Raw genomic sequence first — 16,176 nt, forward strand, 5'->3', positions numbered from 1 at the left:
ATGCTGGGAGGCACGGGCACCGGGTATGGCCTGGGGTTCCTCGGTAAGAAAAAGCACGGATCTGGGGGTCACCACAGCCATAAGACATCCTCCCATGAGCAAGATCAACGGCATTACTACAATGAACGTCAAGAGTATCGCAACCAGTCTCGGTGGAGAGCTTTTGTTAACGCGGCTGCCCCTCCTCCAATGACTAACATCTTTCTCACACTGGGACATGTGGTGTCTTTCCTCATAGCAGTCTGGATAAGAGACATTTGATATCTGATCACTGGGGAAAAGATCATCAAATGAAATGAAATAAAAGCTCCTTTGAACAAATCATCCTCCGTGTCCTTTATTGTTTAATATTTCTCTTTAAAATGGAAATATTACCAACTACATATATCAACACTGAGGTCATGTCCTTGGTCATTTTTTCTGGGACTTCAGGGTAATTTATCAACCTCAGAGGAGAATAGATTCTACAATAAAAACGTATACATAGTGGTTATTGTACGGGCTGATACCTGATCTGTATACTCAACAACTTTAGGGCCAACAAAAACCAGTTAATGAAGAACTTGAGCTGAGAGCACAAACGATTAATAGAATTAAAATGACTTTCCAGATCACAAAATTGTTGTACCAAGATTTCCTCCAATAGAATTTGTCCAAAACTGCTATATATACTGTATTCAAATGGCAAAATAACAGAAGCTTGCCATCAACTTCAACAGTTTAACTGTATATTGAATAGGAAACAGAAATAGTTAATCTTTGTTTCACTCTCTTTATTCTGTACTTTGATGTTATTATTTAATCAGTTAACTTCATTAAGAGTATGTCATAGACAGTGTTTGTGATATTATATCATTCAGACAGAGAAACCGTTATTGTATTACTCATTTTATTTAACACATAAACATCCATGACAAACCATATTAGTCATATTACTGGATGAGTAACTCAAAGTGTTTACAACTGCAGGCCAAACCAGAAGATTCACACAGTCTACATTCCCAATATGAGTTCAATGACACAGTTACAGAATATCTACTCCTGAAGGGACATAAGTGCACTTTAAAGATATTCTACAGACTAGATTGTATGAAAATGTGAAACTGTATGAAAATGTTTATTTCAAAATCAATTTAAAACATTTTGCCAGAATTAACAAAAAGGAACAGGAAAGGCCTTGGGAGGAGTGTGGAAAAAAGAGGGATTTGAAGGGCGACTGGCCGGATCAGAACAAAGTTACAAAGAAGTTATAACACACTAAGTATTGTCTAATGTGTACCGACAACAGACTTCACTGAACACAAGTACGCTGAAAAACTGAAATGAACAGTGATACTTTTACTTTAAATTGAACATTTACTGGAGTGAAAATCCCTCACTGACAGCCTACAATTGTAATCAAGCGTTTTTCAAAACACGGTTACAAAGTGCAAAGTTAAAGAAGGAATTTAAACATTCAGATAAAAGAAAACAAGCAGGAATAGTAAAAGAATAACGTACACAAAGGAATGATGTACAGATAAACTTCGCTATACACAACCCCACAAACCTAGTGGGAGTTAAAAGTCCACTTAACTGACTTTGAAGGAAAAGGAGAGCAGAATTTTCATTCCTGCAGAGACACACAGCATGACAGCCAGGGGAGGCAAGAGTTCAGAAAAAGCAAACAGAGATATTTACAGACCCGCCAATACCTCATCTTAGAGAGAGGAAGACGCAGAGATGTACTGACCAGCTCAGGCCTGGAAAATCTGACCAAGATTTGGGAACAAATCTAACCTCAACAGCAGTTTTCAGTTTCCAGTTAATTTCCACCAGTGTCTGCTTCAACTTCCAGTCTTAATCTGGTCCTTCTGATAATAGATGTGACATTAAGAGTCTGTGTGTGATGATGAGTAAGGTAGAGGCACAGGATTAAAGCAGAATTAGTGCTGAGAGTTTAGGATTAAAGTGTTGAATTGTTGTGGATTTTATTGGTTCAAAAGCCTAGCTATCACCATGCTAATACAACACAGGCTAAAAGCATCAGGAGCTATTGTCAACAAATGCTTTTATTGTTCTCTACAGCTGCAGGCAAGGAAGCAACACCACTAATGACGCCATTTGCTGCACATCAAAGGACATACATTCACCTACAGCCTCTTACTGTAAAGGGCTATTACATGCAATCCACGATTCTACAGCCAACAAATAATGTATGTTAGTATCATGTACCTGAGAAGGAGTGGGGCTATTCTGTACCAGACTGTCTTATAACTGTTATTAATTGTGGGATATTCAATCGTTTTACCACAGGCCCTTCAACATGTCCCTATGTGGTTAATTGATTTTCACCAATTTGTAGATCCTGAGGGATGTTTAGAGTTTCAGTACTAAAATGTGAATTATTTTGTGAGCATTAAGTGGTCTCGTCAGGGCCATTATACAACAATGTAGAGCCAAACATCACCACAGATCCATCAGCATTTTGAGCAAACCACAGTGTTGCCTGAAAACTTTTACATCTCCTTTCTTCCTGTTAATACGTCAAAGCACATTTGGAGTTGGGGATTGTTACTGAAACACAATGACAATTGGTCTTCAGTCTAACTAGATTTAACTCAGTATACTTATGTTGACGTGTATTCAGATTTAATAGTGGAACTTTGGCTTAAAGGATAAGTTCACCCAAAACTGATTATTCAGTCATTATCTACTCATCACTATGCTGATGGAAAGTCCGGCGGAGATCAATCAATTTGAGATCTTGGGGCTCTTGAAGACTTTGATTACACTGGACGAGCCATACTTAACCATTATCCTTATCCTTTAAATGCTCATATATTCGATTAAAATAAATTTCCTTTTGATTAAGCATATTTAACCAATGATAGTCTGTAGGATCCTCCCGTCGATGACAAGGATGAATGAATGATTTGATGATGTTAATTGGATGATTTTGTACATATATAAAACTCTTAATGTCACATTCCTATTTTACCTACAGTAGAAGAACTATTGTCATAATAAATTGTCACAAAAAACTGAACGTAAGTAACCTGAATCTCTTTTCTATGCATTCAGTGCTCAACAATGTGGGATTAGAAAAGTGCAAAATGAATTCTTGATAAAATTAAAACAAAAAATATGTGCAGTTTGCACAACACAAAACTGATCTGTCAAAATATTACATGACTGCTGCCTCTTAAAAATGACTGCTTTAGTTACTATACACACTATATCATTTTGTTACCATTTGCAAGTTTTCTCTGGAAATAATAAATGGCTGACTAAATACGACCCACAGATCTTGCAAGTATACAGCTATGGTTTGTACTGTGGAGATAATGGAGGTAAACTACGTTAGCTGAATGTGGCGTGCAGATATAATGGGGGAAGTAGAAATCCCTTTAGGGTGTTCTCACTGCAGAAGAAGCATGCTGGACAGTAGCATAATGAGGGAGGTGAAAAGCTGAATCACCCCGTCGCTCAGTGGGCTGCAGCGATTTCCAGGCTGGTACTGTTGCTTATTACCAGAGTGTGGCTCGGGTTTTCGTTCTTCCAGAAAGCTCTCAGAATACTCCATGTACAGCTCAACACAGCGTCGGGCCTTCAATTGCTCAATTAGGGACGGATATCCAATCTCCTCAATGCTGACGGTGTCATCATCTCCTCCACTCTGATTGTTAGGAGTTGTAGAGCTGCTGCCCTGATCTTTAAGAAGGTCAGTCCTATTCATACAGCGAGACATGAACTTGTCATAAGTCTCTGCCCGTGGTGGAGGCTTGTAGACATAATCACGGCCAAAGTCTTTCTCATCTGTGGACTGGGTGCCGTAACGGCGGTACATGTAGTTGTTGTAGTACTGTTCTTCTTCAGGGTTGCGAAAGTTGAAATGTGGTCGAGGGAAGCGGCCCAGACCGTATCCAACGGCCATTCCAGCCACAGCGCCGACGCCAGCTGCCACAATGGCTTTTTTGGCAAAACCTGAAGACTTGGGCTGATATCCCATACTCTGCACAGAACGAGAGAAAGGAGAGCCTCCCATCCCACCACCATAACCACCATGTCCGTAGCCTCCTCCACCAAAGCCAGGACTGAGGATCTTATTATTCGGGTTCCAGTTGGGGTAGCCACCAGGGTAACCACCACCATAGGGTTGACCCCCTTGGTACCCACCACCGTGACCCCAACCCTGTCCTGTGTTCCCACCTCTGACTGGGTAACCACCTGCTGCTGGGTACTGGTACGGGGACCTTTGGTTAGGATAGCCACCTGCAGCTGGGAAGCCCCCAGCACCTGGATACTGATTGGGATAACCTCCTCCAGCTGGGTACTGGTTGGGATATCCTCCTTGGTTGGTACCAGCTCTGCCTGGATATTGGTTGGGGTAGCCTCCAGCAGCTGGATTCTGATTCGGATAGTTCCCTCTTGCTGGGTTTTGGTTAGGATATCCTCCTGCGGCTGGGTATCCACCTGCTGGGTTTTGGTTAGGATATCCTCCTGCGGCTGGGTATCCACCTGCTGGATTCTGATTGGCTCTACCAGGATACTGGTTAGGGTTACTACCAGCTCCTGGATAACTGCCTGGGTTTTGCCTGGGGTATCCTCCTGGATTAGTGTTACCAGCTCCTGGATTACTTCCTGGGTTTTGTCTGGGATATCCTCCTGGATTAGAGTTACCAGCTCCAGGATAACTTCCACCAGAGGGATATGGATTGGGGTTTCGATTGGTACTGGATGGTTTTGATTGTGTCCCACCCCTGTTGTTGGACGAGGATGATGATGTGCTTTTCCTGCCGCTGCTGCTGCTACCTCTTTTAGCCCATGTCGATTCAGTGTTCAGGAGAAACACAAGAAGGAGGCTCACAAGTGCTACCTCGCACAACCTCCCCATCATGGCCCTGAAATGAAGTGTTTCATGGTCAACATCATAAAAACAATGAAGCATTACATAAACAAACATTGCTCTCCCTGCTCTTTTTTCCCTGCGTGTTCCATAGGATGACATTGAAAGAAGCATAGTGTTACCATTTATATTTAATAATGAGCAACAATGGAGGGCTTTTTATAGCTCCCCAATTGCATCCGTCTGTAAGCCATATAGCAGCAAATAGCCTTATTCAATCCTTTAAAGCGGAGCGTTTTAATTATGTCAAGATAATCAAGCCCACTCCCATCATCATCATCTCATCAAGTGGTTAATCTAAAATAAATTGAATGAGTAAAATCCATTTTTACCACTATGAATTGACGGTGGCAGACGTTGTTTTCATCTTTAAACAGCGACAAACGACCATTGCATCATTATCATTATGCCCAGTGGCTTAGCTAAGCCGAACCACTAACGCTAAATTTTATTATAAAGGGCGTCTTTGCTTTCTCGTCGAGCCCAATCACAAAGACCATTACATCTTCATTAAGCATAAATGATTTTTTTCTCACCGTGAAATGGGGCTTTAAGCGGTCTGCTTCGACGGTTATTCGGTGATAAATGCGTTGTCGTCCTCTATCCCTCTCTGATCAGTTATGCTCTGCTCAGGGTGGTTTCGCCCGGTTGGGGGCGGGGCGGTCGTTTTGATACTCAGCGAGCACAGTGAGGCGGGGACACCTCCGTGAAATGATCACGAAGAAGCCCAAAAACACCGATAAAAATTAAAATGTTTTACATTCACAGAAGTGTTGTGCTTTGAGAAGACTGTAACGTACGAGTGCCACTCATATAAGGACCGAAACAGAGCTTGCTTAACCTAGCTTGAGCTACATTTTCACACAAAAAATCATCACACTCATGTCTCATCACACAACACAACAGGTGCCTTTAATTGGTACAAAGAGACGGATATAATTTGATCTGTGAGTCTCTACCCCGGGACGGGTAGAGACCTTGTTGAATCATCAAATAACTTTATTATTAACATAAATGTATTATAATGTAAGTAGGTGAATTGGTGCTAACGCTGGTTCCGCCCAACCATTACATCCAGGGACTCAGAACAAGTGCACCCCCGAAGCCTGCGTAGTTCCAAGGTACCGCGAGCCCTCTGTCGGCGGCTCTGTGAACTGCACGTGTAAAGGGGCTGCGGGCTGCTCCCTCATTGGATGACACCGGTGAGCCATGACGTCAAGATTGTAAACGTTCGTCGAATACCCGTATGTACTCGCAGCATTCAGTCCGGTACACAGTGGAAACATGTCGGGGAGGAGAGAGCCCAGCGGAGGAACTGCGTCCGTGAAATGCACACCTGAGACATAAACTGGACGTCAATCGGTCTGGACGGACGGTGGCGTTTTTATGCGAGTTAGCAACCGCTGCTGGGGCCACGTTACTCTCACGAAGCAGGCCGGTCGGGACCGAATGGACGGATAAAGACAGACAGCCGGGGCTTGATCCGAAGAAGTAGCCTAACAGACAGGCGGCCGGGACGGGTAGAAAGAGAGCGAGAGGGGGGGGCAGCCAGCGTGTGTGTGTGTGTGTGCTCTAAGCAAGACGGAGTTGGTCCTTGCTGGGGGATGTTATCCGTACTGTCTTATGGCAGACTGGTAGCCAGGGCTGTCCTGGGCGGACTCTCTCAGACAGACGGTCGGGACTACAGCCTGATAAGCGCCAGTTATGGCTTCGGTAAAGACTTTCGTAAGGGGATCCTTAAGAAAGGGATGTGCTACGGAGATGACGCCTGCTTCATTGCGCGGCACAGGACCGCCGACGTTTTAGGTAAGCTCTCAGACACAGAAATCAGTGTTGATGTCTTGCAGGGGGACAGTGGACAGCCTCTGTGCTCAGGTGACCTTCAGTTAGCTAGCCTGCACGTGCAGCGACCCCTCGGATGACAACACAACAGCCCCCCTCCTCCTCCTCCCCCTCCCCCTCCTCCAGCAGCAGATAGATGCATAACTTTTCTCCTCACAATAGATATTTCTGTCTTTAGTCTACTTAAAGCCGGGTAAATGTTTACAAGAGATCAGTGCAAAAGGTGCAACTGCAGTGTTATTATTCTATGCATACACTGCGATTATGTGCCGCTAGCGGGTAGTTTTGAGGTGAAACACCGAATGACCTTTCACCTAGATGAGCTCCAACCGAAGAATACGCGTCGGTAACATAATAAATATTACATATTAAAACAAGGAGATGTAGATAGGCTTCATTAAAGGTGGACATGCCTGAAAAAGCTCCTGTTATAACGCCTCATACTTCATATTACAATGTCTTGCAAAGGTCAGAATGGTTGAGCATGGAGGCAGCCATGTTGCTAATAGCGTCAAGCTAGCCTGCCAGCTTAGCTGAGTGCAATTGCTTTGTCCTCACCGCCCAGCTGACAGGAGTGTTAACACAGGCAAATAGGTTATTTTACTAACCAAATGGCTTGGTCGACTCCTACAAGGCTTGTTTTTTGTTTTTTAATCAAATATCAAACAATGGTCTGTAATAAATGAAATGTATGGTGGAAATATGAAGTATCTCTGAGAGTCTGTTCTGTAATTTTGGTTTCATTTGAGGGAACTTCCACAGGAGGCACAAGGGGAAAATAAATCTGAGGATAAAGCATGATAACAGTGCTTGATGTCGGTATGAATGTTTTATATACCATACCACATTTTATTCTTTCTGTTTTGAAATGGGGCATAACCTAAATGAACAGTAAGTTACAAGAGCAATTTGCTCACTAACAGAGGGATGCACATGGGCTTGAAACAATAGAGTGAAATACTATTAGTGTGCTGTGAAGATAAATATTATATTATTTTTTTTAAGTCAACAAAGTATTTGTGTTTTAGATGTTGGATGATCCATAACTGCATTTCAGTCAGAGGACTGTTTAATCTTGCAGCCTTTCCAAATGGCTCTTTATATTATCCACTGAGCAGATATCCATTAAAAGCCATTGTGGTCAAATCTGATGTATCCACTGCCTAGATTGATCCAGTTTATTTCCCTCTAGCATTTGACTCATCCAAAAAGGTGTTGTCCACCACAACAGCTGTGATGCATGTGGTTTGGAACCAGCTGGGCTGATGTAACTGAAAACCAAACAGATAGTTGGAGAGCAAGTGTTCCAGTGGATGGCAGAAACAGCGAGGATTAATAATTTAATCATGCGGGTTGTTTCCTCCTAATAAAAAACTTCCCCTTGTGGTGAGCATTTCTCAGGCATCTGAAGTGAAACCACGAATGTCATATTGTTTTGGTTTACCATTTCTTTGGTAAAGTTTATTCTTCTCACATAGTTTGTGGTCCTCTTTACAATTCACGCAGTGATTAAAGTCACAGTACTGTTAACTGTTTATACTGGAATATGGAATGAGGTGCTGAAGTACAAACGTAAAAGTATTAAAGATAATATGTATAATTTCTGCATTGAAATATCTAAAAGCAACTACACCTTTTGTTAAACATTTTGTTGAATTGTGCACTTAAGTTATCCCAAATGTTTCCAACTATGTCTAAACCCAGATAATTCGCAATTTTACTCAAGGTAACGGTGCCTTGCTTGGTCTTCTGTTGTTGTATCTTCCAGGACAGTCATAGAATGAATTTGACTAAACATAACGTGAATAAAGCTTTAATGCATTACCTCATGATCAAAGGGTCTGGAGTTCGGTGCCTCACATCAATGTCTGTGTGTGTGGCCTCGTACAGTTAAGCTATTTTAAATTATTTTCTAGATTAATTTGCAAATCATTGGTCCTTATTGTTGTTTTCGTTCTCTTAATCAACGTACAGTTTGAGCTCTTCAGGGCCTCAATACATGTCATCACCTCGTATGACAAACAATGTGAGCATTCATTTGCAGGTGGGCGAACACCAAACATCATCTAAACAAAAATGTTATTTCCCCTTTCTCCATCAGGTGTTGCAGATGGCGTAGGTGGTTGGCGTGACTATGGCGTCGACCCATCCCAGTTCTCCGCCACCTTAATGAGAACCTGTGAGCGACTGGTGAAGGAGGGACGCTTCACTCCCAGTAATCCAGTTGGGATCCTGACCACTGGCTATTACGAGCTTCTACAGAACAAAGTTCCCTTGCTCGGTGAGTACGCATGGGGACAACATCGCACAGATATCATATATTGTGGTACACACACAGTCAGAGGTAGAGTGAGTCATGCTTCCCATGTGAACAACCATTCTCTAAATAAATAACATAGCTGCAGGATGAGTCAGACTATGGGTAGTGGCCTTTCTTAGCAAGGTTTATAACATTATTATAACTTACCTTCATTTAATTTGCATGTCAGATTTTTTTCTAACCTGGCAAAAGGTGCATGAAATATGCAAATAAGATGCAGAATTTCAACCTCACCCAGTATTTTATTTTGTGTGGGGGCTGTTGACTGAGTGATGCAATCACTGTGTGAGGTAACTAACTAACATAATCAGACTGTATTTCGTTATGCCAACACATAATAGTTTAAACTCACTGACCTTGTGGGGCTAAACGTGCAGGCTGAATATTTTGTCTCATACCAGAGCTCCAAAAGGTCAAGAATCCATCTGTAACTGACACTGCAGGAGGGCTGAACAGTTTTTAAAAGCGTGCTCACATCAAAACATGTGACCAAGGTCACATTTCTTCTGAGAATCAGCATCCCTGACATACAACCAGCGCAGACGCTCAATGTTAGCCACCTCCCCCTGTCACGCTGTTTGTCAAATGGCCTACTTTTATTTTGGGAAGCTGTGACCAGGTCTGAGTTTGACCTTCGCTGCTCAAGGTTGCTTAGACTACTGGCACACAAAGCTGTAGTCACTAGGACAAGCAGTCCATGACCCTTGGGTTTGTTTTCCTCCTTTTTTAGGTGCGAGACCACTTGCAAATTGTATCATAAATCTCATCAACCCAATATGGAAGCATGAAATTCATTCAGCATTGTACCTGTCTTGAAAGGGAGGGGAGACATGAATTTAGCCGGTGCCTCTTTTGTTCTCACCTGTACAAACTGGAAGATCTCTTCTCAAATTTCACCTCTCTGTCTACATGTCCATAACATTTTTGTTGTTTGCACTCTTCTGTTTTTATAGGGAGCAGCACAGCCTGTATTGTGGTTCTGGATCGACGGAGTCACCGACTACACACGTGTAACCTTGGTGACTCGGGCTTCCTGGTGGTTCGGGGAGGAGAGGTGGTTCATCGCTCAGACGAACAACAGCACTATTTTAACACGCCCTTCCAGCTGTCCATCGCTCCTCCGGGAGCTGAAGGGGTGGTGCTCAGCGACAGGTCGGTAGTTCTTTGACACAAGTGAATAAGAGAAAGGTCAAAGTGAAATTGTCCTTTGTTGAAAGGGGTTATGTTCACTTTGATTTTTGCTGTGTGTGTTCAGACAACTGAGTCACACTGGATCTCTTAAAGCATCTTGTATCATCTCATGTGGGCAGCAAACCCAGTTCCAGTAAGAACTTTCAAACAGTGTTTGCAGGATAAACAAGACCTACTTTGACTTCACAAATACACAATTTTTTCTTATATCGCCCACATGGAAAATCCTCTTGTATCCTGTTTATAGTCTGTTGTTTTTCGTTTACATTTCAACCATTTTAAAGGTGAACACACCATCATCTTTATTATCATTACAATCTAAAAAACATGCACATGCTTATTAAGAAAAACATGTTTGGAAATTTCCAGACTCATTTAGATTACAAATTATTTCACACAATACAGCCGTATGCATAGGCTTGTCAGGCATCCCAGAGAAGTGTCACAATTTGATTCTGACAATGGCAGCCTCATTAACGAGGGATAAACCTTTTGTAATCCATTTGGAGCAGCCCTGAGGTGGTTTTTTTTTCCAACTGGTTTAATCTGCTTCTTCAGGTGAGGAACATTTTAAGATTTAGCTATTCAGCAGTAAGCATTCCTTTTTAAGGTACATTTGTGGCTCTGTGGTGTGTCACCTTGAAATAAAAATCCTCAAGGTGAAGCATGAACATAAGTTTAAAGGCTTCCAGAAAATAACCTGAGTCTTGGCTGTGATGCCAGCAAGCAACAGGACCTCTCTGTGTCTGGCAAGGACACACAGGGCAGGCTGACAGTCAGCTGTCAGATTAAACACCCACGCCGCGTCCAGCCTCACCTCCGAGATTTGGCAGAGTGTCTTCTGACCTGCTTGATTCCATTTTGGAAACTGTTTACAGCGGCTAAGGCGCCGCATGCTCCTGTTTCACTTGTGACTGATCTTGCCGCGCTGCTCCTGTGTCCTCTAGCCCTGAAGCAGCGGACAGCTCCTCCTTCGACGTGCAGCTCGGAGACATCATCCTGACGGCAAGCGACGGCCTCTTTGACAACATGCCAGACTACATGATTCTTCAGGAGCTTAAAAAACTCAAGGTGACAGCTTAGTTATGCTTTAACAAATGTTGTATCTAGTTATTTTAATGAAAATATGTGCAGAATAACTGTTTCTCACACTTAATGCTTTTTATTTTTACTCATTTCAGACTACCAACTATGATAGCATTCTGCAGACTGCACAGAGCATTGCAAAGCAAGCTCACGACCTTGCCTACGACCCCAACTACATGTCTCCTTTTGCACAGTTTGCCTGTGACAATGGCCTGAATGTACGAGGTAAATATACAGTGCTTCAGATGCTGTCTTTTCCCATTTAAAAACACCAATTTGTCTGTCACTGACAGCCGGAAACATCCTGTTCACAGAAAATAATAAAACCATGGACTTTTGAAAAACCTTGAGCAAGTTGAGGGCCATCTTTGGCTGTATTCACACCGTTAGCTTGCCTCCCTCCCCCCGTCCCAGCCAAAGCTAAATAAAAAGGGAAATGTCGTTGTGCTCCCAGCATGAAGTGTCAGTGAGTGAGAAATATCCTTGCAACCTTGTGGGGGTAAAATCTGGTTAGAAGTGTTTGCACGGTTCCTCATACTGTTTTTCTTGTCCTGCAGGAGGGAAGCCAGACGATATCACGGTGCTGCTGTCCATTGTGGCTGAATATACAGACTAGAAGTGTGCGCGACAGTGTGTGTGTGTGCTTCTCTGGGGCTGGTCCTTCCTTCCCGTCTGCCTGAGTCTTCCACCTGCAGCCCTCCCAAAAAATGCACTGCATCCTGTGGGCTGACAGGGGAGGCCCACCAACACGACGCACACTCCTCCCTGCGGGGCTGACGTCCACCCATGTACACGTTTTTGTTTTCTTCCTCTTGTTTTGTTTTGGTGCTTGAGCGGTCGAGGGGGAAGCAGGCAGCTAGGACATTTTCATGTTGATCATGACGCAGGAGGAGATGAGTACGACGGGCTGAGGGGGATGCCTTTCAGTCTCTAATGTGTCATTGCGTGGCATCAACACTTTTGAGTGGATGTGACAAAGAGGCAGTGCAGGACAGTTTGCGTTGACTGAGGGCCTTAAAACCTGGTAGTCCTCATATATAAAAAAAGTAATATTAGCAGAGGAGTAAGCCATGGTTTTGGATTCATTAGAGCGTAGTTCTGGAGTTGACTATTGAATCCAGCTGTCTGTTGTCCCAGTTGTTAATCTGTCCCATGTTGTAAATGTGTTTGAAGCATATAGAGGGACTGAGGAAGCTGATGTTGGGAGTGGATGGGTGTTGTTTTAAAGTGAGATTCAAGGGTTTTAGTGTCTTGGGTATGGGAATGTGAACGATGGAGGAGCTTACTAGTGAATGCTCAGATCAAAGAAACCTGTAAAGGGAAAACTTAACAACACTTAGAGCTAACGTGAAGGTTGATCAGGTTTCGTAACTCGGCTGGGGGCGCACATCCTGATGAGTTGTAAATATTTTTGTGTTTTCAGGGCTACGTTCTGGCCTTTCAATTGTCTTTGCTTTGGTCATTAAAGCAAATTCTGTTACTAGATGTACACATGCATTCATAAATATATTTTTCCTGTGTAGATGTTAGGCTGCATTCAGATGTATTCAGGCAGACCGTAGACAGCAAACCGGATATCATTTTAGTGGATGAGTGCAGGATGGTAAAATAAGGTGAGGCTGACAGAATTATTTTAACTTTTCGTCCTCACACAAGGGGAAAGCATGTGTGATCTGGACAAGGAGAAACTAGATTACTAGAAAAATCACATAAAATAATAGAATAATTTTCTTCAATACATTATATTCTATTCTTTCTAAACAATACAACACAGTTAGTCTTGATAACAAAAAAGATCCCAAATTTGATATCGCGGTATGAAAAATATTGCATATGGTGGCAAATATGGCAATATAAAATTAAATGTAATATCGACACTGGGAATTTTTTTTCACATGCCGTCCATAAAGTGTTGTCTGTCTGCCGTTTACCATCCACCTAAATGCGTGTGAATGCAGCATTAATCTTGAAGTGAGCTTTATCAATCCCACACTTCCACATTTGCTGAAATGAACAAGAAGATATGTGCTGAGATTGATCGGTACAGCTGTTGTGTGGTAGGAAAGGATGTTAAGTGTGTGTGTGTGTGTGTGTGTGTGTGTGTGTGTGTGTGTGTGTGTGTGTGTGTGCGCTTGAGAAGTGTGTGTGGTATATTTAATGTTATTTTTGTTATCTCACAAAGCTAAAGCTAGCATCTGGGAATGCTTACAGTTGCAATGATAGGTCAGGCATGAATTCAAAAGAGAAAGATGTATTTTTTTAACGTTGTTTAGTTTTCAAAGTAAGAGTTTGAAGTGTCTGCTGAAATGAAATATGTGTGATGGATGACAAGAGATCCAGCTATCTTAACAAGAATCAGGTGTGTGCGGGGGTGTGTGTGAGAAATGTTGTTTTTTATTTTTCAGTTCCCTCTCCCTTTTACTTTTGTTTGCTGCTTCTCGTTTTTAATTAAGATGTCTGTATATGACTTGATTTATATGAACATGGTCACCATGATTGTAACGAGTGCGTGTGTAAATGTGTGTGCTGCAACAAACGACATTAATCAAAGACATTGATAATACTGTTCTGCTCCTGATAGTTTGTCCCTTTTTATCTAACAGTTCACCCAAGTGGTTTGGACAATGTCTTTACAGTTTAAGAGCAGGTGCACCAAAGACACATTTTCTTTGTGTATGTAATTAAGCTTTGTTGTTACAAACATCAGACAGCAATACTGTAAATTCCTTGTGCTCTGAATCTTGTTTGATGGCCGGGAAGGGTGGGTAGAAACGTTCAGAGAGATATTTTCTATGCCTACAGTTGTTTTTCTCAGAACATATTCTTGGTTTAAGTTGTACGGACTGGTTGCAACAAAGTATAAGGCAGGTTTATGAAACCAAAGAAGGAAAGCCATATATAAACACATGATCGGGGCACTGCTCTGTAAGCCCTGCTGTAAAGATTCAATGGTGTGTATTCCTCATACACATAATGGAGACAATTATTCGAATGCTATCTGTCTTACTGTTCGCACTGTTCTTCTTTGCATGGTTTCTGTCTCAGCCACTTTACAAAGTTATTTTCACACAGTTGTTAGAATGGTTTAAATATGTTGTACAAAGGTTCTGAACTTGTATTTACTTCAAAGATATTTCACAAAAAGCTGCAGAGGGATGGGGTGGTGAGATAGGTAATGGTGCTGTGAACTTTAAGTATGAGGGTGAGCACAGTTTCAGCCTTAACAAATAGCTAGACCTGTAATCAAGAGGCCTTTCCTGTCATTGCAAGCTTGTCTCGTCTTGGTCATGTCGCCCGGTGTTTGACGTAAATGAAGTGTGCCCGTCTGTCTCTCCTGTAAAGTCGTTCTCAAAGGTGCTTCTGCAGTCTGTATGGTACGATTGTCCTCTTTTCAGCAAGCGATGTTTGTGCGTATGAAAGATACACCTATGTCTACAGTGTAACAATGCAGGTCTAATTTATGTAAATATGTTTTAAAATATGTACAATATTTAAATAAAGAATCTAGTATTTATACTAAATTTGCCTGCGATTTTTCCTGATGCCATTACATGTTTCATTTTCATTTTTTTTTTTGTGATTGAGAAAATTTCAACATCCTCAATATGAAATGATGAACTTCCTGTACTGACACATTTACCAAATGTTTCTGACTACTTTATTTGCTATGATCCTCGACTGCTGCAAATATCGAAGCGGGTTAAATAAGTTAATACAGCAGCTACATTTATAAAAAAAAACACCTGTATTATTGATAAAGTGTGAAGAGCATGTTTAAAGATCAACAACACTGACAAACTGTTTATGTATGCAAACATGCCAGATAGTTGCAGATATGTCTACATACACACCAGCATGTAAGAAAATTCATAAGAAGTAGTGTTAGGCAGCAAAGTGCATTTACTCAAGTACAATTTTGAAATTTACTTGAGTATTTCTGCTATTTCATACTTCTACTCCACTACACTGTGTTTCAGAAGGAAAATATTGTACTTCTTACTCTATTACATTTATTTATCACATATACATTTACTATTTACTTTTACTTTTATTACCTCTGAGTCAGTTATATCCCATAATAAGGTAACAATGTTACTCTGAAAGGGAAGGGCCACTCTGCAGTATGTGTGCTCTTACTTTGAAATCTTTTAGTATATTTTGGTGAATTAAAAGTATAATTATAAAAGCAGGACAGTATTTTTACATTCACTACTTTTACTAAACTAGTTCAAGGATATGAGTACTCCTTCCAACACTGGGGGCCACAGATTATTACAATGTCCTGCTAAAGTAAAAGTATGTGCAAGTATATATATCTATAAATATGGTAATTTCACCTCTCATGATCTTCATATCTTCTTACTTAGGCTATACTAGTTCACCAATGAGTGAACTACTTTTAAATGTACTTAATTATTTTCTACAAGGCCCGTGACCCCCACTGACACTGACCCCTCTCCCTCCCGCTTCACTTACATTACATTAATGTAAGTTTTAGTCACCAGACGCTCTTATTTTTGCACATTGTAATATCAGTATCTACTGCGACCTTGCACAATCTAGGTCAAACTTTTTGCACTACTGGTTAAATCGGTCTTCACCCATTTTAAAATCGGTCACACTCTATTTATATATATATTCTCACTCTATTTATATTTTTATAGTTTTATTATGTCTTTTAAGTACTTTTAGTATTGTTTGTTGGCAATAAAAGCCATTCTGATTCTGATTAAACATACAGAGGTATTTTCTAAAGAGGGACTACTGCTGCATCCACAGTTTTCCAGTTTCTATTGCTATGGGAAACATGCCAGCTGTATCTGAGCACACAAACCCTATAAAAGTGTGT

At 41.5% G+C, this 16,176-nt stretch overlaps 2 protein-coding genes across 2 annotated transcripts; one reads left to right on the top strand and one right to left on the bottom strand.

Annotated features, from left to right (window-relative positions):
• Window positions 1–872: 872 nt before the first annotated feature.
• LOC311275272 (uncharacterized protein) lies at window positions 873–5,527 on the bottom strand. The gene is made up of 2 exons (XM_084383668.1): window positions 5,425–5,527; window positions 873–4,883 (listed from the first exon to the last, which is right to left on the bottom strand). The coding sequence occupies exon 2, from the start codon at window positions 4,877–4,879 to the stop codon at window positions 3,401–3,403; it is 1,479 nt and encodes a 492-aa protein (XP_084239794.1). The 5' UTR covers window positions 4,880–4,883; window positions 5,425–5,527; the 3' UTR covers window positions 873–3,400.
• A 608-nt stretch (window positions 5,528–6,135) lies between these two features.
• LOC311275099 (protein phosphatase PTC7 homolog) lies at window positions 6,136–14,848 on the top strand. Its single transcript, XM_084383326.1, has 6 exons — window positions 6,136–6,694; window positions 8,832–9,011; window positions 10,004–10,202; window positions 11,189–11,312; window positions 11,423–11,552; window positions 11,885–14,848. Exons 1-6 carry the CDS (start codon window positions 6,493–6,495, stop codon window positions 11,941–11,943), a joined length of 894 nt encoding a protein of 297 aa, XP_084239452.1. The 5' UTR covers window positions 6,136–6,492; the 3' UTR covers window positions 11,944–14,848.
• Window positions 14,849–16,176: the final 1,328 nt, after the last annotated feature.

This window comes from Pagrus pagrus, assembly GCF_965226575.1.
Source record: "Pagrus pagrus genome assembly, chromosome: 19".
Lineage (NCBI taxonomy): Eukaryota > Metazoa > Chordata > Actinopteri > Spariformes > Sparidae > Pagrus > Pagrus pagrus.